Source organism: Mesoplodon mirus (assembly GCF_964341445.2).
Source record: "Mesoplodon mirus genome assembly, chromosome: 2".
Taxonomy (NCBI): Eukaryota; Metazoa; Chordata; class Mammalia; order Artiodactyla; family Ziphiidae; genus Mesoplodon; species Mesoplodon mirus.
The window spans coordinates 125,373,195-125,399,629 of record NC_138977.1 but is presented as its reverse complement, the minus strand read 5'-3'; the positions used below and the strand labels follow the sequence as shown (position 1 = coordinate 125,399,629).

General features: G+C 47.6%; 1 protein-coding gene and 1 pseudogene across 5 annotated transcripts in view; one reads left to right on the top strand and one right to left on the bottom strand.

The window, feature by feature from the left end:
- HTT (huntingtin) overlaps positions 1 to 26,435 on the bottom strand; it is a 138,443-nt gene that overhangs the window by 16,129 nt on the left and 95,879 nt on the right. For 3 of the 4 annotated variants that reach the window (XM_082611066.1, XM_082611065.1, XM_082611068.1), the window contains 11 exons: positions 17,965 to 18,169; positions 12,185 to 12,359; positions 9,750 to 9,929; positions 9,444 to 9,620; positions 9,076 to 9,152; positions 7,775 to 7,913; positions 6,652 to 6,774; positions 4,900 to 5,113; positions 4,345 to 4,490; positions 2,759 to 2,936; positions 1,683 to 1,778 (listed from right to left, as the gene is read on the bottom strand). In XM_082611066.1, coding sequence (XP_082467192.1) covers positions 1,683 to 1,778; positions 2,759 to 2,936; positions 4,345 to 4,490; positions 4,900 to 5,113; positions 6,652 to 6,774; positions 7,775 to 7,913; positions 9,076 to 9,152; positions 9,444 to 9,620; positions 9,750 to 9,929; positions 12,185 to 12,359; positions 17,965 to 18,169 — 1,710 coding nt within the window. The remainder of the gene's footprint in view (positions 1 to 1,682; positions 1,779 to 2,758; positions 2,937 to 4,344; positions 4,491 to 4,899; positions 5,114 to 6,651; positions 6,775 to 7,774; positions 7,914 to 9,075; positions 9,153 to 9,443; positions 9,621 to 9,749; positions 9,930 to 12,184; positions 12,360 to 17,964; positions 18,170 to 26,435) is intronic. The other variant, XM_082611067.1, reaches the window with a different exon arrangement.
- Positions 22,698 to 24,883, top strand: LOC309795544 (F-box only protein 27-like; annotated as a pseudogene). Its single transcript has one exon. The product of its transcript is annotated as an F-box only protein 27-like (transcript).

Below are 26,435 nucleotides of genomic sequence, written 5' to 3'. Positions count from 1 at the left end.
AATTATATTAACCCAAACTAAATATGCTCCAGCCAGTGGGCCTGCCTGCTCTGACTCAACCACATGAAATGCCGCAACTATTTTCAGAGGAATGGAAATTCAAATTACAACTAAAATACGGTGATACTCCCTGAGCACTTATAGGAAGCCTGGCACTTGTCATGGGTTCTTTATGTGGAGTAATTTACTTAATCCTATGGCAGCCCCATCAGGTGAGTACTATTCTTATAAGTACTGCAGAAGCACAGGGTAGTAACTTGCTAAGGCCACACAGCCACAAGGTGGCTGAGCAGGAAGTGAGTGTTTGCACGTTCCTCAGTTATCAGTAAGGAATCATTAAGTCACAAACTCGGGGATGGCAGAACCAGAGTCTTGAGATAGAGGCTCAGGGAAGAGCTTGGCTGTGAACAAAACACCACTGCTTCTAGATGCTGTGCAACTGTAAAACCTTGAGTGGGTAACAAGAAGAAAAATTCCTATCTTAACACCACCGACAGGAACACTCTTGTCATTAACTGGGGTTGAGCAAAAGCTGGCAAAAAAAAGACACAAAGCATTTATCTACCTGCTATTAAAAAGGCATGTTTCTTAAGCCAACAGAGCATGGATAAGATTTCGATATTCCAAGTAAGAGTGTTCCATAAGAAAGACAGCCAAGAACTGCCAGGTGGGGCATTTGCTTCCCCCTTTGTGGGACAGGCTGCAGGTGGGCATTCCCACCAGACCCTCTGGGGAAAGAGCCTGGAGGCCCCTGGTGACAAGAAGCTTTCCTCACAACATGCCTTGCCACCATTTTCAGAGTAAAATACCTGAATCAGGAGAAAGTACATGAAAAACTAAGGTACATGGCTAAATCTAGGTTTGAATGATTTTGAATAGGTTTAAATGAATGAGATGTGTATTTTTTCTTTTTTTTTTTTTTCTTTAGGGAGAGGAGGAATTTTGATTTAAAAGTCCACCAAGGGCTTCCCTGGTGGCGCAGTGGTTGAGAGTCCGCCTGCCGATGCAGGGGAAACGGGTTCGTGCCCTGGTCCGGGAAGATCCCACATGCCACGGAGCAGCTGGGCCCGTGAGCCACAGCCGCTGGGCCTGCACGTCCGGAGCCTGTGCTCCGCAACGGGAGAGGCCACAACAGTGAGAGGCCCGCGTACTGGAAAAAAAAAAAAAAAGTCCACCAAAATATATGGCTGAAACAGACACTCGGGTTACCCAATAGTCACATGGTATTTCCACTAACTTTAAGTTTCTTAGTATTTTTATTCATTCATTCGTTACTCAACAAACATGTGTTGATCACTTACAGCAGTGAGAACACAGAGAAGGAAAACGGACGCCCTGCCCACAAGGAGCTCGGAGTCTGAGGTAAAGGACACAGAAGCAGCAAGTGCAGGGTGAAAACAGAGGCGAGGGGTGGCGGGGAAAGCGAGCAAGGATGGAGGTCAGGAGGCTCCCCAACGAGCGCAACACCCCAGCGGAGTGTGGGATTCACGGGGAGCCAGACGGCAGAGGGTGCCCGCCAGCGGGATGCGCGAGGCAGCCCCTCGAATCGCCCCTGAACCCAGGGACCAGCACCAGGACGCAGCCAAGTGAAGGCAGGCAGCTTCACACATCCACACTGACCGCTTTAAAGGTCTCTTCTGTGAATGAATTTCAAGCCCCCAAAGACACTAGGTAAGACGTACTCTGTGTGTTTGAATCCACTTCGTCCTCTCTGGCGGCCTGTGGGGTGTTCATCGTTCTTTCTGGACTAAGAAGCTGGTCCCCAGGCTGCACCACAACTAAAACCACAACAGAACAAACAGAAGAATTCCCATCCCTTTCATTCAGATTTTCACATTCATGCAGCCTCATGAAGGTTTCAAAGTGACAGACTATGTCAAATGAGGTCTAGATTTCCTAGAATCAACTTTAGACCATTTTAGATGCACCAGACTCAGGTATCAATCTCTAGGTTAATCCAAAGTGCACAAGGATTTGGATTTCTACACTCGGATTTCCAAGTCCTTCCCACTGTCTGCTGTTTGCCACCTCTAACCCGGGAGGTCTTTATCAGATGGTTCATGATTCATTACTGCTAAAAGCATCAATGCAACCCCCAAGAAGTCTGGCTTTGATAAATTAGCCCCTGGATCTTTGTTTTCAAGTTGACTACAAATGCACAGATGAAAACAATTTAAACAATGACTCTTCAAAACACCACTCTTTAATGCTTAATTTAAAAATACAAAACTTCAAAACACCCTCTAACATGTAAACTATAATGTCCAATTTTTAAAAAATTGTGGCTAATGACCCTTGTTAAGGACATTGTCCCTTGAAAAGAGTAAGTCACTTTTATTTTTCAATATACTAGCATTACAATGCAGTATAGAAACAAGCCTTTCAACTATAATAGAAAACAAGTAATTTTTTGAATACAATCTTATTAATCTTGTGATCATCTAGGACTAAAAGGATGAAACAGTTAACTAGGACCAGAACTCAAAGGGACATAAATTAGAAGTATTTTTTATGAAAGCTAGAATTCCAAAATCTAAACAAAATGACTGCAAAAGCAAATTCAAGTTAAATTCTAGTGTAGATCCCAAGATACTGGAGATTGAGGCAAGGCCCATATTTCACCCACCTCTTCACCCCCAATTCCCAACTTAGCACGTGGCAAACAGGTGGCACAAAATGAACGTCTGTGACTACATTTGCGGAGCTGATTACTGGTTCAAGTGACAAAGGAAAGAAACCGTCACGGTCATGGACTCACTGGCTTCTAGGATGAACCGCACACAGTGGATGAGGGAGCAGGCATGGGTCACCATCTCAGGGGAGGAGAGCAGGCTCCAGAGGCCGGGCAGCTGCAGAGCCAGGCAGCAGCAGTCCAGGCCCGCCTGCAGGTCCAGACTCAGTGGGATCTGCTCATGGATCAGATGCCACGACAGGGCCTGGAGGGGCAGGTGCGTGTTAATGCAGGTTTTACCCACACCTCCTTCCTGCCACAGGGGCTGGCAGGGAAGCTGAGAACCCCCTGCCGTCGAGGAACTGTCCAAAGCTCCCTCCAGAGGGATGGCTCTCGGGCCACCATCCCCAGTCCCTCCGGTTCAATCCTGACCCACCTGCTCACTGAAGTACCCCCCCTCCCCCTCCCACTCTGGGAGTGGAACGCAGAATGCCCAACCTGATGTGGCTGCCCGCCCCCAGCATCTGCCCTGGCCGCACAGCCTGCAGGCTAGGCTCTCCCTCGGGGCTCCCACTGCCCAGGGCCTCGCCTCAGCTGCAGTCACAGAGGCTGAACCTGACAGCCGCGCTGGGGTTCAAATGCTGGAATGGCTACTTCCTGGCGGGTGAACCCGGTGAAGTCGCTGAGCCTCTTAAGCCCTGCTTCTCTTGTCTGTAAAACGGGGATAACAGCCCACCTCACAGGGTTGCAGTGAGAACCTGAATGAGATGACGCAGGGCGTATGGTCCTGCACGCAGCGGGAACGTGATGGCTGGCAGGGGCCACTCTGTACTGTAACCGTACACTTGTTTGCCAGCCTTCCTACTACACTGAAGCCTAAAGGGCACGGGTCACAGCTATCTGGCTCGGCCTGGCTCAAGTAGGTGCTTGTCTGTTGCCTTCTGAACAGCTGTGCGAATGCCCTCTGGACGCTCCCCCTCCCTGCTGGGAGGCGGCAGGGGGTGTCGGCACTGGGTCATCCGTGTCCTCTGCCTCCAAGGGTGCAGGCCAAACTCTCTTCTCCAGAAGTTGTACAAAAAGGCAATGCACACACGTATGTACACGTTTTGGGGGGTGTTTATAAGTATTAACACAGAGTGTTCAATTCCCCACAGCTGAAATATCAGGTTTATTGCTCAATTTAAAATATAACAAATTTCTCAGATTATTATTTACTAAGTATCTAAAATTAGGATACATACTACATTTGCACGGCTTCTTTTTCCCTGGAAAAAATTTTTAAATGGATGGTTTATACTAAATCAGAAAAGTATCTTAGCATCAGGGAAACAAGATTCACATATAAGTGCATGACGACTCCCCATGCTATGCTCAGGAGACCCTGGGCGGGAGGGAGCCCAGGCCCCAGACCTGACTCTTCAGAGTGCCCCCCTCCCCTGCCCTGAGGCAGAGACAAGAAGGGCTGTGTTGTCAACCTCACAAGGCAACCGTGGGGAATGGAGCAATAAGGGGCGTGACGGAGCCCAGCAAAGCAGGGGACGGATGTGACATGTGACAGCGGTCACTGCTGGAAGGACAGGCCGCAGGCGCCAGGCTGCACACAGCTCTGCATTTTCAGATGGAAGAGCTTCTTCCCTCTGCACTGAGCACCAAGTTCCCAAGCTGCCTCTTACCTCAAGGGTCATGACCACAAACTTCACGGTATCCCTCTCCTTCTCAGGAGGAAGGTGCAAGTGGCCGGGCAGCCTGGAGAACACCAGCAGGTACTGGGCCAGGGCCTGGGCCAGAGTGGTCAGGGTCCGATACAGCACGGCATCCCCTGAAACAGAAGGCCTCCATGGGGGCAAGAGCCTTCAGTAGAGGCTCTGACCTTTGAAAGACAGGCAGTCGGGCCCCCATCCGAGAATCTGATGGGGACTAAAGACATGGCTCCCAGAAGCACACAGGCACACAACCCACCACCCTGAGAGACCAGGACCCACATTCCCGAGGCTGAGCCTGCGTTCCTTGCAGGCCCAGAGCCCAGGCCACGTCAAGGAACAGCCAAGCGGCAAACTCACTCACCAAAAGACACGTAGAGCCAGGGCCCCAGTGCAGACTCTCGGTGGCCTCTGTAAGTGCCTTTGGTGTATCAGATTGACAGTGTTGACTGTATTTTCACTCGGTACAGAGCATGGCACTGGCTCTGCAGCATTTTTTAAAAATAAGGGGACTTTGATTTTAATTACCAAAGAGATCATCCAACTTGCTCCAGTAGGCAGTGGGCTCTGCAGGCAGGAACGGCTGGAAAACGTGGTGGACAGCAGGCAGCTGCTGAACCACACTGGTCACGCGGTCTAGAGTTGCCGTGCGAGCTGCTGCAAAAAGGGGGCTCTTCTGGCCCCCATAGATCTCACGCACGCCCAGGCCCAAGCACGGGGCTAGCAGGCTCAGGTTGAACTCCTGAATCGGGGCATTAAAGGTTCAACAATGACAATTACGAGCTTTCAGTCGGGCAAGAGAAACACAGCAGAGGAGAATGCAAACATTTCTGAGATAACAGATTAGTATGCCATCCAAAACATTTGAAAGAATACCTTATTCTACTTCTGTTATAAATAAATGAACATCTCCATTTAACATATGATCAGTGAAGTATATTTCTGGTCTCTTTTGGGTACTTTAATTTTAAAGAAATATTTTTTTATGTCTTCAGATTTACTTAAAATCAAAAATTTAATATGAAGAAATTTTAATTGATGAAGATACAAAATCAAGCTGATGTGCCACCCAAGAAACAGTGAAACACCAAACATCTCAATGTTTGAAAAAGACAAGTTATGTTCAAAAGCAGCTGAAATAAATCAAAGCAGTCATATAAATGCCACAAGTTTGATTGGAAAAACAGCATTTCATACGATACTGTTTCAATTTGTACTGTGCTTTGCCAACTTTTTAAAGCCATTTAAGGATCTTTTTGGCCAATCTTAATTTAGTTAATATTCAGAAAAGCACATGTCATTGTCAGCGACCAAAATCGACCCCTAGCCGTTGCAGCTGAGCCTTTCTTTAATGCTGTTAAAAGTCTAATGAGCAAATTTGGAAAATTCAGTTGGTTATTAAGCAAATTTATCACTTATTAGCAAATCAGCTTTCACTGAATGGCTCTTAAAATGAGTTTGGCAAACTGGTTTTGGGCCAGTTCTCCTGTTTTCCCCATGTAGCTCTTACTATCAAACTGAGGGAGGGTCAGTGCTTGGGAACACTGTGGCTGCACCCTGAAGCTCTCTACGCCACACCTGCCGGTCCTTGCCATCCCCCACATCCCTGCTTCACTCCCACTTGGCATATCTCCCGGCAGCACTATTAACACCTAAAGGTTTATCGGCTGCTGGTCCCAGGAGGTCTGAGAAGGACCCTGCCAAGGCTGTGGCTGGACAACACCATCAAGGGGGCTCCACCCCTCACAGCGCCGGTCCAGCAGCTGAGGACAGGAACACGGATGCCCTGCCAGGGCTCCTGGGCCAGCTCCACACAGCAGGCCTGTGTGACACCTAGTGAGGGTGGGGGGCCTCAATGCACACAGTGGGGGAGGGGACCCCGCTCCAGGTAGGGAGGGGCTTACTAACTTCCATAACATCATGAAAAAGTCAGTTAAATCATGCACCATGGCACCACCCCAGTACTTTTGCTCATGAGCACGAGACAAGCAATCAGAACTCATTATAACCTAAGGGAACCTATTTTCTTTCTTTTTTTTTTTTTCTTCTTTTCCCTATTTTCCTTAAATGCACGAAAAGGTGAGTTAAACACAATTCCCCTCCTTTTAGACTCTAACGTGGCTGAAGTAACATCCTGTCCTGTCTGGATTAGGGTTTCTGCTGTTAAGGCACACAGGTAAGTGGTGCACATGGCTATTAGGTCATGTGACAATGAAACCAATCTAACACGTGTGAGTAACAAGAGAAAGGGTTCCCAAGGGTCCCGCGGCCCCACTGTACCGAGTTCATCATGAACGCGCTCAGGTCACCCGGAGGGATCCGGTTCACCAGCTCTGCCCCTTCCAGCAGTGCAGAGTCTGACCGCGTCCAGCACTGGGATTTAACCAGACGTACGTACCAGTCCTGGGGAGAAAAGGTGGATGACGGGATGCGACTGGGCAGGCTCTCAAGGGGCTTCAACTTGACCGGATACACCTTGTTTCTTCTCCTACTGACCCTCATGTCCTGCAGCCCCAGACCAAAGGACAAGTGGCCTCCCCGGACCATGAATACAGCTTTGGTAAAACTGGACGCTGTCGCTGTGCGGGCTGCTCAGCACCCCACAGGCCTTTTCCATGGGAACTGGTACGAGGGCTGTGTCTTTGGACTTGCTGTTACCTGTCTGGACCCCCTCTCCCCTCACCTGGTGAATGCTCCACTGTCCCTCAAACTCAGTAAAGTACTGAGGGTAGCGGGCCCACCTCTCTGTCCACCCCTTGTTGGGCATCGTGCTGATCATCTTCTACTGGGGAGTCTGCTTTGCTCTTCTCTCCCCAGGGCCAGTGCAGTGGAGAGGCTGAACAAACCATGCCTGAGAACAGTGGCCCAGACTCTGCTATCTACGCCTGGGATTTTGGACTCCAAGTTCATATTTAAAATGAACTCTCTCCAGGAAAGGAGCATACCAAGGCCCTACCAAGGCCCCACCAAGGCCCCAAATGGGCACCCGGCTCTGAGGTGTGAGCGGTGAGGGTGATGACAGGGTACCAGGTCCCCTGGGGTGGTGGGGTCAATATGCAGCAGGTCAGCAGGCGTAAGGAGAGGGAGACAGGCCAGGTGGGCAAGCCGTGGCCACCCGTCTCCTGATTCTCCATTAATCACCATGACCCTCAGCCCCCTACTAATGACCCAAGTCAACATTTCCTTTCTCACCCCATGCCCCCGCTAAAGACCCAGGCTGGACCTCATGGGTCCTGTCGCTGATGTGACTGTGCCCATTGCTGGCAAGAAACAGGGCAGGTCGAGAGCCCTCAGGGGCTGTGCTGAGCACCAGGACGTCCTGCCGCCTGAGCCACCCGCTGCAGAGGCACTCAGTGCACCGAGGGGGCCCTGTGTGTCACACCCAGACGTGCTGGACACTTACTTTGTCAGGACTCACTGTCTCCAGTGCCAGGGGCCCGTCCCCGTCCAGCGGGTGGGGCGTGACCGGAGGAGCGGGGCCACGCGACGCCGGTGCAGTGGCGAGACGAAGCCTGTCCAGCAGGGAGTAGAGCCTTTGGTGTCTGGAATCCAATCACACACAGGTTAGGGCACAGCTGCACGGGAGGGAGTGAGGCGACACGTTTGACACTTTCTGTTCAGAGCTACTTCTCATCGACACTCAAGTCATGATGCAAATTCAGGCCCCAGTTTACTGGTAACAACCACAGTTTATGTCCCATAAGTATTTTTCAGAAATTTCATTTATACTCAAACACTGCAGCAGGCAATACATGGCGTAACAGCTAATGCAGGCACTCTTTATAAACACAAAACACACCACCTAAGATCCCAGTGCACAAAATCTCCTACTTTATCTCCCCACAATATACAACCTATACCAATTTCCATTCATTTCATAAAAGAATCACCTCATCTGGCACAAAATATTTTTACCCCTCCTCGTCTGCCTGAATAAGTCTAGGGTCGAAAATAGGGATAGTGTCGCCTCTCACCACCTTCTACGAGAACAACAACTTCATGATGCAAATTACAACATAAGTCACCCAACATACTGACAAGTCACCTAAAGCCTCATGCTGCCCAAGTCCTACCCCTTCTCGGTTAAAGAAACCAGCAACAGCTACTCTTAAGACTGAAGTCACAGTACAGTAACCAGCTTCTCTCTCACACACGTTTTCCTGCTGTGGAGGAGAGAAGATAAGGGCTTCTCTTCATTTATTTTGCAGTCACGGAAATACACTCATGTAACAGACATCAGGATTTCTGGTAAAGGCCTCAAAAAGACTTTGAAAACAAAATTAGGTGATAAACAGCCATAGAGAGACAAAATGTTGACAAGATGTAGAAACAATTCTCGCCGAGAACTAGGTAACGTCTCTCAGCTCTGCCAGGTCTTATTTAGCAATTAGATCACAGGCTTTGATTTTTGCTAAGACAGAGCTGATCGATGACTCATCGCAGGTGGTGAGTGGAGGCCACAGGAACACCCGCCACCCTCACACAGCCACGGCGCATTATCGCGGCAGAGCTGACGCTGCCAGCTGGTCCTCACTGTGCACACGCTGAGATCCAACTGTGTTAATTTCGGAAGGCTCTCTCTCAAGGCCCTTCTGCAGTGAACCCACCAATACAGCACGCCAGCCTCTCATCCTGCGAGTCTGTGCCCTCACAAACCCTAGTCTTTACACTCAAAAAGCAAGGAGCACCAGGCCCCGGCATTACCTCTGTGCTAACCCGCTGCTCTGCAGGTGCTCCTGGATCCTGCTTAGCTCTTCCGCCGGCAGCTGGGCCGTGCTGTTCTAAAGCAGACAAGAACACGTCAGTGGGGTTGCAACGCACAAGAGTCAAAGTCACCTGTGCTCATTTACAGAAGATAAAGGGGCATGTCTGGCTCTGGGAGAAAAGGCGGACTAGAAGAAGTACAGTAAGCACCCATATTGGACACACAAGGAATGACCAGTTCATCCATGTTGCACGCTCCCCTCGGTGGCCACATGAAGACTATCCCCATGGGGGAGGAGCCAGCCAAGTGTTTCGCCTGCCCTGCCAGGTTTTCAGTAAAAAACGATATCCGTGTTTTCTCCCAGTACCTGTAAATTTGCAGCCAGAAGCATCTCCACCCGGCGACAAGCAAGGGTATCGACCATGTGAGCCAGCACACGGAATGGAGTACACAAAAGCTTGTCCACGTACAGCGTCAGCACGGCGCCCGACTGGCTCAGGTGGATCCCTTCCAGGCACTGGAGGGTCTTCTTCAGTGTGGTGGGCTGCGGTTTGAGAGAAGGAGAGAAATGAGAGCAGAGGGTTTTGCCTGCTGGAAAGAGCAGTTTAAAAATGCCAGCCCTCCATTTTTAAGGCAGAGGAAACTGGTGACAGCCGGCACCAGGGAGACTTACAGTTGAAAGATTTTCACAACGAGACTGAATTGCCTGGATGAAAAGGCCACTGGCCGCAGAATTCCGATGGACAGCACTAATGAAGTCCTGCACGGGAGGCTCGTGGGACAGGCTGATTAGGTCCTGAATGTGGTTGACGATGAGCCATGTTAAGTGCTCTGAATCGTGCAGGTTCTGGCACTGAGGACAAGACAACAATGAAAGGCCATCTTCTAGTGGACAAGGCAAGAGCAGACACTAGCGCCATAGAAAAGGCCAGAAGTGGTAGGAAGGAGAAAACCAACTCTGAATTATAATCCTCACTGAAAGTATTTAGTGTTTGAGCACCATAACTGACGAGGTGACAACACACTTTACAGAGCCGACACCCGCAACTGTGCACTGCAGCCGAGCTGCCCAAAGTCAGGCCCCAGGGAAGTGCGCCCCAGCGGCACAGCTCAGGGACACAGGAGGAGAAAAGCGTGGCCCAGGGCCGCGGGGGGTCTGGGGCACCTGAGAGCCCGGCACCTCCCGAGGGCAGCGGGAACGGCATAACTGGCCCGAGCTGAGACACGAGAGCAGGTGGTGCTCCCGTCCAGGGCAAGTCCTGCCTCGCCCAGGCCTCAGTCCAGCCTCCTGACGGGATTTCTCCAGTTACCCTCGCTGCAGCTTTGTGACAGGTCAGTGGAAAAAAAGAATTTCCTGTAACTGTCACAGTTTTGATAGATTTCCTGAATTCAAAATATGAATGGTTCCCATAGATCAAATGGATCTTAAGGGAAGAAATTTCATGTAAGATTTATAAGGAAATGAGAAAAATACAGTTTTAAATTTTGGGTTGGCCAAAAAGTTTGTTTGGTTAATGAATACGTTGTTCAGTAAAGTTCTTGGTGGGACGTCCCTGGTGGTCCAGTGGGGGGCGGTCCGCGCTCCCAGTGCAGGGGGCCCGGGGTCGATCCCTGGTCGGGGAACTAGATCCCACATGTTGCAACTAAGAATTCGCAAGCCACAACTAAAAGATCCTGCATGCCGCAACTGAGCCCTGGTGCAGCCTAAATAAATAAATAAATAAATAAATAAATAAATTTTTAAAAAAAGTTCTTGGTGAAAATGAAAAATGTTATTTTTACTTAAAGCTGAACAAACTTTTTGGCCAGCCCAATACATATGTTGCCTTTTCATTGTAATTCCTGACCCTAGGCAGAAATTATAAAACGAGATAAATTTTTTGGCATCTGGTTAATGTTTAATACTTTTCCTGTGGGATAATTTGATAGTATTAACTTATAAAATAAATATTTTTCTTACTTTTCTGTGAAAACAGCATTATATAACTATATCAAATTATTTCTCAAAAGTGGAACAAGATAGAAAAACTATTTCAACATCAAGAATGTAAAGCAAGGGGCTTTCCTGGTGGTGCAGTGGTTAAGAATCCGCCTGCTAATGCAGGGAACACGGGTCGAAGCCCTGGCCTGGGAAGATCCCATATGCTGCGGAGCAACTAAGCCCGTGAGCCACAACTACTGAGCCCGCGTCCCACAACTACTGAAGCCCGCGTGCCTAGCGCCCATGCTCCGCAACAAGAGAAGCCACTGCAATGAGAAGCCACACTCCACAACGAAGAGTAGCTCCCGCTCGCTGCAACTAGAGAAAGCTCACGTGCAGCAATGAAGACCCAACGCAGCCAAAAATAAATAAATTTACAAAAAAAAAAGAATGTAAAACAAAACATGAATATTAACAAATTGCTATCATGGCCAAAAAGATCTCAACAAGCAGCTCAGGTGAAGAAGTCTACTCCTTTTCTGACGCGCTGCTAAGTGACAGCGGCATTCATGGCACCATGTCTGCACCAAAGGAAGGCAGCACTTTCTATCAGCCTGGAAAAGGTATCAGATCCCAGTGAGAGTGAAACAACGGGTTCTCTCTGAGTAATACGATTACAGATTTTATTTTCTTCTGTTTACTTATTTGGTTTTTGTAAATTTTTTGTATTAAACAAGAGATGTTAGTTTTATGGTCAAAAATTCCACAGAAGTTATTTTTAAAACGAATGTCATTCAAATAGGTATCTAAAAATGCAGCAATTAACATTCTAACACCTTTTCCACAGATTAAAAAAATGATTTAATCAGAAGCTCACTCAGTCAAACCTGTAACTTCTTTTTATTATTACTGTTACTCCACGGTGCCCCTCAAAACAACAAAGGCGCCCAGCACTGCGAGCGGTGCAGAGCAAGTGACTGCCCACGGAATCGTTTACAGACAAACTTAAACTCCCAGGCTGGACGCCAAGCCTGATTTCCAATTATACTTGGGAGCAGGATTCAACTTTAATTTTAGTCTTTCATTCTGGTGGAGTGACGGACAGTGGAAATCAGACTGTAGAAGTATCATCCGCACGAGGTGTTTTCCAGCCCCCAACACTCCCCTTCTCACAATTTCAAACTTACGACATAATCGCAGAAGAGAATGAGAGCTCCTCTTCGTACTATTTCTCTATTGCACATTCCCAGTTTGGAAGCCACATCAGAATCCTCGTCCTCTCCAGACATCTGGGGACTAAGTGACTTCGTGCTGGACAGACTGCGTCTTCTAGAAGGAGCAACAGAAGCTCTGACAGCGTTTCTGAGATGACAGCAGCTTATTTTCAAAACACTGAAGATGACTGTCGTTTAGTCCCAGTTCTAAAGCAGACAGTTACTTTAAATACTGCCACATCAGCATGATGTGTAAGATCTACTCTTAGTGGTCTCTTTCTGAGCTATGATAAAGCACATATGGAAAACTAAAATAAACAGAGGATCTAACAGGCAGAAAATTTAAATGCTTGACTGAAAGGCAAAATCCACCACAAAGTTGCACATTCAATCAGCGCTCTTATCTCACTGGCTATGTCTGATGGCAGAGCTATTGCTTGCTTTTGAAATTCCTGGTTTTAGCTTGCTATGAAAGCCGTCAAGTGACAGAAGAAAACCTTTGCATTTCCATACTTTACTCTTCAATTACCAATGAAAAGTTACAACCCTAAGCATGCCCACAGTGTCTATGCTATTATGGAAACCCTGTTTAAAAGCATTTCTGCAAAATTAATTCCCCACTAGTGAAGGTTATTTCACTTCATCTTTATTTCTTCTCACCTTGTCTTTTTTCTTTCTAAGGAGATGAGAATTGCAAACTTTGGGACTCTCAGTACTGGCCACAACTCTTAAAACACAGTAGCTGCCATGCTCACAAACAGCCCTCTGACTTGAGGGTAAGACAATTCCCTCGCCTCGGTGGCCAAGAGCCTAAAAGTCTCTGCTAAGGCTTAGTGGAGACGAAGATGACACCAGGACTAGAATATTCTGAAATGTGTCAACTCTTCCTGTTAACACCTCAGGATTTAGAAGAGAATTGTTTAAAAACTTCTATCACGACAGAACATGGATCAGTGGTTACCGGGGGGGAGGGGCAGGGGGAGGGGGTGGCTGCACAAGGGACAGGAGGGAATTCTCTGAAGCGATGACACTGGTCTAACTCTTGATTGTGGTGGTGGTGACCTGACTATATCGGGTACAAAAGAGTACATTCTACTGTACTGTAAATTATATGTCAATTAAAAACTAACAAACAAAAAACCTTTCCTTTCTCAGTCAGCCCTCCTGCCAGCCCCAACATGACTTACATTCAAGCTGTAATTCTGTGTTTTGCAATAGTATAGCTATAGGGGGAAAAAGCCTCTGAAAGAGAAGGGGAGAATTTGCAGTTCAAACATTAGCAGTGGACACAAAGAAGGTCCAACGTCAACCCAAATTTAGTCCTAGTTTGTAGGAGGGCAAGCCCCCAAGACCTCAGGACAGACACTGCCAGCTACTGATAGCAAATGAACTTCCCAAATAAAAGATGACTGCGTATGCAGGACCCTAACCGTCCACCAAAAGGTAGGACAGGTAGAAAGCAAATCATAAGACTATGATGATTTAATCCCCAAAATAAGAAGCAGACAAAAGCAGACCCCACTGTGGCAACCATGGGTAGTTCCAGGAAGTGTGGCCTGGGAGCCCGTGCTCATCTGAGAGCCAGCACATACAGAACCTCTGTAACAATTGATAGAGCAGTTCTATATCTGCTGAGTACACAGATAGAAAATAAGGACTTGTACTTTTGTATTCCAAACTTCTAGTAATTCATTTTTATTATCTTTTGGAAAGAGACACTCATCATCAAAACCAGACAAGGACACCACAAAAAAAGAAAATCACAGGGCAATATCCTTGATGAACATAGATGCAAAAACCCTCAACAAGATATTAGCAAACTGAATTCAACAGTACATTAAAAGGATCATATACCATGATAAGTGGGATTTATTCCATGGATGCAAGGATACTTCAGCATCCATAAGTCAACTGATAAAATACATCATGTTAACAAAATGAAGAATAAAAAATATATGATCATCTCAATGGATGCAGAAGCATTTGACAAACGTCAACATCTATTTATGATAAAAACTCTCAATAAAATGGGTACAGAGAGAACGTACCTCAACATAATAAAGGCCATATATGACAAGCCCACAGCTAACAATGGTGAAGAGCTAAAAGCTCTTCCTTTAAGATCAGGAACAAGACAAGGATCCCTACTCTCGCCACTTTTATTCAACATAGTATTGGAAGTTCTAGCCGAAGCAATTAGGCAAGAAAAAGAAATAAAAGGCATTCAAGTCAGAAAGAAGTATAATTTTCACTACTTACAGATGACATGATACTATACATAGAAAACCCTAAGGAGTCCACTAAAAACCTGTTAGAAGTAATCAATGAATTCAGTAAAATTGCAAGATACAAAATCAATATACAGAAATCTGTTGTATTTCTATGTACAAATAACAAACTATCAGAAAGAGAAATTAAGGAAATAATCCCATTTACAATTGCATCAAAATAATAAAATACCTAGTAATAAATTTAACCAAGGAGGTGAAAGAACTATACACCGAAAGACACTGATGAAAGAAGCTAAAGAAGACAAAAATAAATGGAAAGATATTCCATGCTCATGGATTAGAAGAATTAATATTGTTAAAATGTTCATACCACACAAAGCAATCTACAGATTCAATGCAATCCCCATCCAAATTCCAATGGCATTTTTCACAGAACTTGAACAAAAAATTCTAAAATTTGCATGGAACCACAAAAGACTCCAAACAGCCAAAAGCAATCTTGAGAAAGAAGAACAAAACTGGAGGTATCACGCTCCCTGATTTCAAACTACACTACAAAGCCACAGTAATCAAAGCAGTACAGTGTTGATGTAAAACCAGACACACAGATCAATGGAACAGAAAATAGAGAGCCCAGAAATAAACCCACACTTATATGACAATTTCAGCTATAATAGGTGAAAATAATTGAGTTGGGGGATCATGCATGCACACATCTGTTAAGGTGTGATAGTGGGCAAGTTATTTAACTTCTCTGGGAGAGAAGTTTCCTTGTCTATAATATAGATGCATTTTGAGAGATTTTAATAACTTATCATAGTGGAAAGCCCACAGAACAATATCTGGCACATAATGCTATATAAGTGCTAGTGATCTATATATAAAAGGTCTTTACCAATACATTATTATTATTTCTATTATCAGGGTAATTAAATCACTAACTCATGTTAGTGCTGGGAACACAATGAGGGCCCTTGTGGGAATTATGATCTAGAGGGAGAGATATTAACCAAATTATCACACAAATAAATGTCAAATTACAGTCTCAACACATGCCACAAAAAAGAGACAAAGGTTGGGGTAAGAGCAGATAGTGAGACTTCAACAATCAAAGAGAAGTCAGGAAGGCTTCCCTGAGGAAATAATGACTGAGCTGAGAATCAGTGAGTTTCCCATATCTGCTAATATATGGGGAGAAATCAGGAAAATGTAAGTTGAACTATAAAAAGCTGGCAAAAAATATATCAATATCATAAAGCCAATGTCTGTCCCTTAGATCCCATCTGCTCTTGCCAACTCTAGGATAACGCTCTCTTCTGTAAGGGGTCATCCATGCCATTCGTTCTCTCATCTAGAAACTCTCTCATGTCCTCATTTCCCATGTCTCTATTTCCCTCCAGAGCGAACCTCCTCCTAACCGTTGTGTAGAGCTGCTCTCTAAATGTCCCTCTTCCATCATCTTTTTTCCTTAACTTTTATTTTGAAAACTTTCAAGCTGATATAAAAGCTCAAATAATAATTCAATTAACAGCGACATACTCTTCACCTAGATTCAACTACTACTAAGTCACCACCTTTGCACGCACGCCACACACATGCACATGCTCCACACATACACACATACCCTACATACACTCGACACTCACGTACACTGTACACACATGCAATTTGGGGGGCTGTACCATTTGAGAGTAATCTGCAGGTCAAGAGACTGCACCCCTAAATATCTCAGCAAGTGCGTCCCCTAAGTACTACTCATAACCAAAAGCAACAGGTTATGTAGAGGTCACATTCAAATGTAGCTTGTTGACCCAATAATGTCTTTCTAGTGGTTTCATCCCCCAGATCCAGAATGTAATCAAGGATCATAAAACTGTACCTGTTTGTCATGCACTCTTAACGTCTTTTCATCCAAGCAAACAGTTCTGTATCTTCCATGACACTGACTGACACTGCTGGAGAGCCCACGTGAGTCTTCTGTGGAAGGCCCTCCATTCATCACACTGGGGTCTGCCCTCCCATTTCCTCTTGAACCCACTCCAGGTCGGCCTCTGCCCTCACCGCCCACCATATGTACAAAGGCAGAGGAAGAGGAGGAGGAGAAGGCGGAGAGTGGGGGAGAAGCTAAGAAACACTGGCTGAGGGATCCATTTGGGCGGTGGATGCCTTCTCACTTACCGTCCACCCACCCAACATCTGTTAGTATTATCAGCTAACTCAAGTCCTGCCCTTGGTGTCCAGGGAGGCTACTGGGAAGGCTGCAGTAACACAAGAGCCCAGGACCCTAATTCCTACGGTGCCCAGCCATCTGGTCCGACAGTGGGCTGGAGCACAGGCTTGGTCCTTGGAACAAGCCCCCTAGGTGCTCTGAGGCAAAATCCTCCAGGACCCAGGGCCTCATTGCTCAGAGCGTACTCCATGGATCAGAGCACTGGTACCCCCAGGAGCCTGGCAGAAATGCAGAGTCCCAGGCCCCGTCAGCCATCTACTGAATCAGAATCTGATTTGAACAAGCTCCCCAGTTGATTTATATGCACAGTGAAGAAGCTCTGAAGTAGAAGACACCGATTTTCTGTTTCCGACTCTTACAATACTTAAGTCATCATGACAGGCTTAAACTGTTCTCTAAGCATGTCAAATGTTTTCACTGCTCTGTCCTCCCCAACTAACTGTAAGCACTTGGAGGGCAAGAAGCAGCGATTATTTTTCCTTTGCATATCCCACAACATATAGCACAGGGCAGAGGTGTAATACTCCTGCTCACGTTGGCTTTTCCACCTGAAAGCACTGGACCAGCCAATGCGGGACCCATGGCCTCACTTGGCTGTCTTTCTATGCTGAGCAGAGAGGAGCTGACCTTAACCCTGCAGCCCCTGCAGTCTCCTATTTCCAGAGCTTTCTCTCCTCGCCATCGGCTCTTGAGTCTTCCAGAAACACTGCACGGAGGACTCAACTGCGGGGGGATGGGGGAATCAAATCTTTTCTTTTCACATATGTACAAATGGCTGAGCAAGAGGGTGCCTAGAAACAGAGGCTCAGACCTGACAACTTTTTGCAAAAAGAGGGCCACCCACAATCAGATACTTAACAAGTCTTCTTGAATGATTAAAAAATAAGGTAGTTCCAAGTAGTTTTGAAAGGCTGCTAAATAATTTCTTCATTATCTAAGAATAACCGGAACCATATTTAACTTATAACAAAGTTAAGCCATTGCAACATGTCTGGCTCTGGAACCAATTTAAGGATGAGAACCCAGCAGGAGGGACAAAGCATGACAAAAACGGCCCGTGAGATGGAACAGTGTCAAAGAATTTGTCAAAGAAATCACATGTGAAAAGCAGCGGCTATTCTGAATGCCTATAGTCGGACCACATTTTCCCTACAATAGTGTGTCCATGAAAGAAAGATTAACATGCAGTGGAATCTTTACAAAGCCTCGTGAAAATGGAGCCAGAGCTTAAGCTGCTCTGAGCCTCGGCACACGAGCCCGGGCTGGCCTCCCGGGGAGCAGAGCGCACGTACTTGGGGGTCTGCTGCACCTCTGCCCACCAGCGGTAGTCGGTGTGGCTGACGAGCAGCAGGATCTGACACCAGAGCAGCACGAGGGCCGGGTGGGTAGGGACCATGGAGCGCACCCACGCGTTCAAGCTCTCCAGGCCATAGAAGCTGCCGTCCGCACCGTCTGTCAAGAGTCTCGAGGCAGCTGCGGTGATTCTCCGGAATGTCCCTAGAAACAAACCAAAAATAAAACCGATTACGGGGAAACACATCACGGTCCAACACTTCGCAACCACGTGAAGCTTTTACACAAGAAAGATACACACAGGGCTCTCTCCTACATTAACACGTTCACAGCCTTTGGCACTTAGAAAATTCCAGCTTGACATTCTGCTTCCTTAATGGAGCAGCCAAGGAAGACGGTGCTCCCACTGTCCCGTCCTCCCCACTGAGTGACCAGGCTCTCCAGGGGCTCCAAGCCGGGAGCCTCAGTGGTGCTGACCGTGGACGCAGCTCCACCGAGAAGGCAGCAGCCACCATGCAGCCCATCAGGTCACAGTACCCAGGACAGTCCAAGCCACAGCCACACGGGTGGGAACAGCAGGTCCCTGAGAGCCGAGGGCCAAGTGGCCTCTGCTCCCAGCACGGGGTGACCACCCAGGGCAAGGCGGCCACGCAGGCAGGCACCCATACTCAGACCCGCACATCAGCAGCAGACCCAGCCAGGCTCTGCCCCGGTTTCCCACAGCATCCTCCTTAGGGCCGGGAAAACTCTCCCCTAGGAGAGAGTGCATTCACGACTTCATTCTATCCCACCTCTGGAACGACATGAAGCCAGCTCCACAGGCCTGTCTCTCCACCCTGCCCCGGATGCACCCAGACTGGCCCTCACCCCAGGGACACGGGGACACGTGCATACTGTGAAGTGCAGCCTGGGATGCAGCAGGACTGGACATGACAGGAGGTGGCCAGGGGCTCCCTGTCCCCCCAGCTGAGGACTCCTGGCATCACTGCTGGCGAGTCAAAAGTTTATTTCTGCTCTAAATTTCAACACATCCAAACACAAAAGGGCCCTACATCAGGCAGAAACAAACAGACCACAGACTTCTTCTCACTCCTCATGACTGGTTACACCTACGCCCTGAGACAAGGGGAGAGCTGACAAAAGCTAGCCAAACAGAAACATCCGACGAGAAGTTTTCCAGCATTCGCCTCCTCTCTGGCCACGCTGGCTGGGTTCTCTCCAGTTGCTGCCGTGCCAGCATTGCCCACCTCAGGCCCACCCAGCCCTGGCCTGTTCCCTCTCATGCCTCCGTCACTGAGTGGGCTCCCTGTGGGTCATGGACACGAGCGAAGAGCCAGGTGCTGCCCCAAAGGAACCCTGGAGCCAGGCCAAGGCACGCGGGGAATGGCAGACCACGGATGTGGGGTTTTACTGAACAGGGAGCAGGAAACCATGGTCAGAGCTGAGATCCAGTGACGGAGTGTCGAGGTGGGCTTTGAAATGAGACTGTGGCTCTGCCATGCCTGCTCAGTGACCCTGGCCGTACGTCCCCTGCGGCCTTAGTTTCCTCGCTTGTAAAATGGAATTCAGAGCACCAGCCGCTCACAGGGCTGCAGTAAGGATCAAATCATAAAACCCAAGTGAAGGGCTCAGTACAGCGCTGGACAGAGCCAACAACCAGCAAGCGGCTGCTGCTGCCGGAAGGACATCAGGGAAGTGCCCGGCCTTGGGGGGCAGCATCCCGACAGCAGGAGGAAGCCGCTGGCGGGACAGGACAGGAAGTTAGGGGTCCACCGGGGGGCGACAATGACGCTGGGGTTTGAGCGTCTCTAATGACAAATGCCGAACAAGTCAACAAGAAGAGGAAGCTGGAGAAGAGCAGCTGTGCCAGGTGACAAGTCCAACCTTAAGTGTAAGTCTGAGGTGCTGGCAGGACACCAAGCATGTGTCTACAGGATGGAAACGAGAGACCAAGGCAGCCATGATGGTGGAGTGACAGGGCCTAAGGAGGCAGTTACCAGAGTCATCTCTGCAATAACCGAGGCAGGTCACAAAGGAGGCAGCCCCATGGAGGGTGAGGAGGAGGGCGGGAGACAGGGAGACAGAGAGACAGAGGGCGGGAGGGGAGAACAGAGAGAGATCAACAACACTCAATGGATGAAAGACAGCCCCTTCAACAAATGGTGCTGGGAAAACTGGGTCTTCACATGCAAAAGAATGAAACTAGACCCCTAGCTTACACCACTCACAAAAATTAACTTGAAATGGATTAAGGACTTGAATGTAAGACCTGAAACCATAAAGAAGAAAACATAGGTATTAAGCTCCCTGACATTGGTCTTGGCAATAATTTTTTGGATATGACACCAAAAGCAAAGGCAACAAAAACAACAAAAAAAAATAAGTGGGATTACATGAAACTAAAAAGCTTCTGCAGAGCAAAGGAAACCATCAACAAAATGAAAAGGCAACCTACAGAATGGGAGAAAACTTTGCAACCCATACATCTGATAAGGGGTTAATTTCCAAAATATATAAGGAACACATAAATTAATAACAAAAATAAATCCAATTAAAAAGTGGGCAAAGTGGGATTTCCCTGGCGGTCCAGTGGTTAAGACTTCGCCTTCCAATGCAGGGGGTGTGGGTTCAATCCCTGGTCAGGGAGCGAAGATCCCATATGCTTCATGGCCAAAAAACCAAAACATAAAACAGAAGCAATACTGCAACAAATTCAATAAAGACTTTTTTTTTTTTTTTTTTTGGTTGTGCTCCAATAAAACTTTATTTATGGGCACTGAAATCTGGATTTCATATAATTTTCACATGTCATGATATGTTATTCTTCCTTCAGATTTTTTCCCAACCATTTAAAAACATAAAAACCATTTTTAGCTCACAGGCTGTTTAAAAAAACACATGGTAGGCTGGATTTGGCCCTTGGGCCCTCGTGTGCCAACCCCTGATCTATCCCTCATTCAAGTTATCCAGCATTGCCTTTTCATGACCTAATCAGGATGTTTCAGTAAAACAGAAACACGTTGTGTTCATATTTGCTAACACATTTTTTTTGCTCACATTTTTTATTGCCTGGAATAGCTTCTTTGTGTCTTCTAATCCAGAATTAGCTTAATTCCTCTGCCTTTCTTCATAACTTTCCCAGCTTCCCTCAGGTGTGTCCCTTGCTTTCAAATTCTTTTAAGTACCTTCGGTCTCTTTCCTGTGATTAGTGTGAATTAGTCCTTTATTATTCCAGATCTGTGAGCTTTGATTCTTATGATTATAATTTCTAGGATCAGAGATCATGTATTATACTCCCTCTAATTCCCCTCAGCATAGTACTGAGCACATAGAAGGATAAATACTTAATAGATTGACATGTTTGCTATCAAAATACAATATTTATTATTCTTTCATTAAGTTTTAAAGCATTTTGATTTGGGTCTTTGGTCTCAAATATCCTTTTATTTCTCTTTTTTTTTTTTTTAATTTTTTGCCTTATAACAAATTTAATCAGTTATACATATACATATGTTTCCATATCCCCTCCCTTTTGCGTCTCCCTCCCACCCTCCCTATCCCACCCCTCCAGGCGGTCACAAAGCACCAAGCTGATCTCCCTGTGCTATGCGGCTGCTTCCCACTAGCTATCTACCTTACGTTTGGTAGTGTATATATGTCCATGCCGCTCTTTCACTTTGTCACAGCTTGCCCTTCCCCCTCCCCATATCCTCAAGTCCATTCTCTAATAGGTCTGTGTCTTTATTCCTGTCTTACCCCTATGTTCTTCATGACATTTTTTTTTCTTAAATTCCATATATATGTGTTAGCATACAGTATTTGTCTTTCTCTTTCTGACTTACTTCACTCTGTATGACAGACTCTAGGTCTATCCACCTCATTACAAATAACTCAATTTCATTTCTTTTTATGGCTGAGTAATATTCCTTGTATATATGTGCCACATCTTCTTTATCCATTCATCCGATGATGGACACTTAGGTTGTTTCCATCTCCGGGCTATTGTAAATAGGGCTGCTATGAACATTTTGGTACATGTCTCTTTTCAATAAAGACTTTTAAAATGGTCCCCATCAGAGGACCAATGTGGTGGGGCAGGGGGACGGGGAGCTTGGAGGGTGGGGGACCAGGCCTGGGAGCCCAGCAGGCTCTCCGGGCCCGAGTGGGCGGGGCGAAGCCCTCCACTCCTTCTCCTGCTCCTCAGGTCCTGGAGTGCTCTCCCGCCTGCCTCCCTCCTACGCCCCCAAGACCAGCGCAGCCCGGAGGGGAACTCTGAGGGCGTAGGCCCCCGCCCGAGAGCCTGGCAGACTTCCCCAGCCAACTGGGCAGGGGAAACGCTGGGTGCGCTCCCCTCACCCCCCGATCTGAGCCCCCAAGGGTCCCTCCAGGTGTAGGAACTCCTCGCCCCTCTCAGCCACCCCTCAGGGGTTCCGGTCCTGTCTGGCCTCCACTTTTCTCCCCCCCTCAGTCCCCCCACGTCCTACCAGTTTGCTTGGGGGTTCCTCCCATCTCCTTGGGCCTTGAGGTCCCCCACCAGCATCCAGCAGGTGCCCTAGTTGTGGGGAGACGTTGTAGGGAGATGCAAACTCCGTATCTTCTCACACCACCATCTTGACTCCGCCCTCTCGAGAAGCTCAGGATTTTATTTTTAGTAATTTTCCAACAGTACATAATCTGCTTACTATGCCTCCTGTTCACTATGTCTCTCCCCCTAGAAGCAATGGCAGCCAGGCCTGGAGAGGAGACCATGTACACCTCAGCCTCCAGGGGCCTGCCCCCCGGGGTCCCCGCTCAGGACCCCGAACCCAAGGAGGCGCTGGGTCTAGGCCAACTGTCATCGGAGCTGCTTGTGATGGTGTTGAGCCATGTGCCCCAACATATTCTGCTCGGGCACTGCCGCCAGGTGTGCCGGCACTGGCACGACCTGGTGGACTGCCAGGCCCTGTGGCTGAGAATCCTGGCCCAAGGCCACGCCACCCTGTCACCCATCCTCCACACCTACCTGCCCCCGCCAACGACCCCAGGCCCTGTGTCCTGGGCCGCTTCTGCGAGGGCACACCCATAGGACGCAACCTCCTCCCGAACCCCAATGGCAAAGGCTTCCTGAAATGGACGGTGCCGACTGGAGGAGATGCCTGGGGGGCAGAGGAAAACTGGGAGGTCACTCCCAGGGCCTGTATACAGACCAGCTTCCTGTCTTCCTACAGGTGGTGTCAAAAGAAGCAGGTGTCGGACCTGGAGGAGGAGGGTCTGTGGCCGGAACTCCTGGACAGTGGAAAGACCGAGATTTGTGTCTCTGACTGGTGGACAGACCAACAGTACACTGACAGTTTATACAGGCTAACTGTCCAACCTCCAACCTCTAGATGCCAACCAGGTCATCCTGCATCATTACTCTCCTTTGCCTTTTCCCATCCAGCAGTGTAGAAAGTGTTTCTCCTTTGAGGCTAGTCATGTGTTCTCCAACCTTAAGAAGGTTGTCCGCTTTGTGTCTTTTGAACACTTGGCCCGGGACATTGATTTCTGGTCTGAGCAGTATGGAGTCTATCTGTCCCACTCCAGTGTGATTGTGCGGGTCCATCTGCCCTAGTCAAGGGCTGCCCTTGCAAAACTACCTGACCGTGCCTTCCAGTAGCTGGGCCCATTGGCAGGGCCATCTCAGTAATCAAGGGCTTGTAGCTCCCAGGCATCCTGGGATCTCATGAATCCAGTCAAAGTTCCTACTGGGCCCTGTCTTCAGGTTCTGGAAGCTACTAGGAGAAAGTTCCTCCATCAAATTTACTGGCTGCTGCTGCTCTAAGGCAGCCCCTGTTCTACTGACTGGAGACGCAGGGGTGAGCACAGGGAAATGCTGGATCGGGAGAGGGCTCCTCCCCCTCCCCCCACGACAGGCCCCTCTGGTTCAGCCGCAGTGCCCTCTGCCCTTGCTTCCTCATGTTTCTGCATCAGAGGCTTTATTGGTCCCATGCAGAAAGCTCTCTCCTCCCATCTGAACAAGAACCTCATCCCTATGGCTGAGAAAATTCCAGCCCCTAACTTTCTGTGGTTTCAAGACTAGGACCAGGACTCAGAGCTGAAAGTTAAACTAGCTCAAAAAATGTTTGGAGACAGAGGGTTCTGCCCACACTGTGAGCAACGAAATGGTCCCCTGAGCCCAATCCTACCCTGAATTGTATGGTGTATAAAATTATTTTGTTATTTTGAAATTCTTTTTTAAACATGGAGAGAATAAGTGAGCACTATATCTGCCAAAAAAAAAAAAAAAAAACATGGTCCACAGCAAAAAAAGTCTTCAAAAAAATTTTAAAAAGTGGGCAAAGGATCCGAATAGACATTTTTCCAAAGAAGATATTCACATAGCCAAGAGGTACATAAAAAGGTGCTCAACATCCTTAATCATTAGGAAACTGCAGGTCAAGACCACAATAACATATCACTTCACACCTGTTAAAATGGCTATCATCAAAAAGACAAGAAATAACAAGTACTGGTGAGGCTGCAGAAAAAAAGGGAACCCTTGTGCACTATAATAGGAATGTAAATCGGTGCAGACACTGTGGAAAACAGTACAGAGGTTCCTTAAAAAATTAAAAATAGAACTACCAAAAGAGGAGTCAAGGTGGAACGGTGGGAAGACGCGGAGTTAGCCTCTCACCACAACTAGGGCGCTTGCCAGCCGCTGGTGGGGGACTCTGACCCCCAAGGAGACAGGAGGAACCCTAGAGTAAACCAGTAGGATGTAGGGGGACCATGGGGGGAGGAGAAGTGGAAGCCAGACAAGATCGGCATCCCTGAGGCTGGGGAGATCAGGAGAGGCAGGTGGGAGGGACTCTCCAGGAAGAGCAGGAGAAGAGTGGAGGGCGATCGCCCGGTCTACTCGGGCCAGGGAGCCTGCTGAGCTTCCAAGCCGCTCCCCCAGCCCCCAAAGCCCCATCCAGGCCGCATGGGTCCTGGGGGCATAGGAGGGAGGCCAGGGAGATCAGGAGTGGCAGGCGGGAGGGGCCATCCAGGAGGAGTGGGAGAGGAGCGGAGGGCGATTGCCCAACCCACTGGGGCCGGGGGAGCCTGCTGAGCTCCCAGGCCAGTCCCCCCTGCAATGCAAAGCCCTCTCCAGGCCGTGTGGGTCCTGGGGGCATAGGAGGGAGGCCAGGGAGATCAGGAGAGGCAGGCGGAAGGGGCCCTCTGGGAGGAGCAGGAAAGGAGCAGTGGGCAATTGCCTTGCCCCCTGGGGCCCAGGGAGCCTGCTGAGCTCCCAGGCCAGTCTCCTGTCCCCCAAAGCCCCCTCCAGGTCACATGGGTCCTTGCGGACACAGGAAGGAAGCCGAGGGGAGAACAGGAGAGGCAGGCCCAGGACCAGATGGCTTCACAGGCAAATTCTATCAAACACTTAGAGGAGACCTAACACGAATCCTTCTCAAACTCTTCCAAAAAATTGCAGAGGGAGAAACACTCCCAAATTCATTCTATGAAGCCACCATCACTCTGATACCAAAACCAGAAAAAGATATCACAAAAAAAGAAAATTATAGACCAATATCACTGATGAACATAGATGCAAAAATCCTCAACAAAATACTAGCAAACAGAATCCAACAGCACATTAAACGTATCATACACCATGATCAAGTGGCATTTATCCCAGGGATGCAAGGATTCTTCAATATATGCAAATAAATCAATGTGATACACCACATTAACAAATTAAGGAATAAAAACCATATGATTATCTCAATAGATGCAGAAAAAGCCTTTGACAAAATTCAACACCCATTTATGGTAACAACTCTCCAGAAAATGAGCATAGAGGGAACCTACCTCAACATAATAAAGGCCATACATGACAAATCCACAGCAAGCATCATACTCAATGGTGAAAAACTGAAAGCATTTCCACTAGGATCAGGAACAAGACTCTTGCCACTTTTATTCAACATAGTTTTGGAAGTCCTAGACACAGCAATCAGAGAAGAAAAAGAAATAAAAGGAATACAAAATGGAAAAGAAGAAGTAAAACTGTCACTATTTGCTGATGACATGATACTATACCTAGAAAATCCTAAAACTGCCACCAGAAAACTACTAGAACTAATCAATGAATTTGGTAAGGTTTCAGGATACAAAATTAATGCACAGAAATCTCTGGCATTCCTATACACCAACAATGAAAAATCAGAAAGAGAAATTAAAGAAACACTCCCACTTACCATTGCAACAAAAAGAATAAAATACCTAGGAATAAACCTGCCTAAGGAGGCGAAAGACTTGTACTCAGAAAACTATAAGACACTGATGAAAGAAATCAAAAATGACATAAACAGATGGCGAAATATACCATGTTCATGGATTGGAAGAATCAATATTATGAAAACGACTATACTACCCAAAGCAATCTACAGATTCAATGCAATCCCTATCAAACTACCAAACTACAGAATTAGAACAAAAAATCTTACAATTCGTATGGAAACAC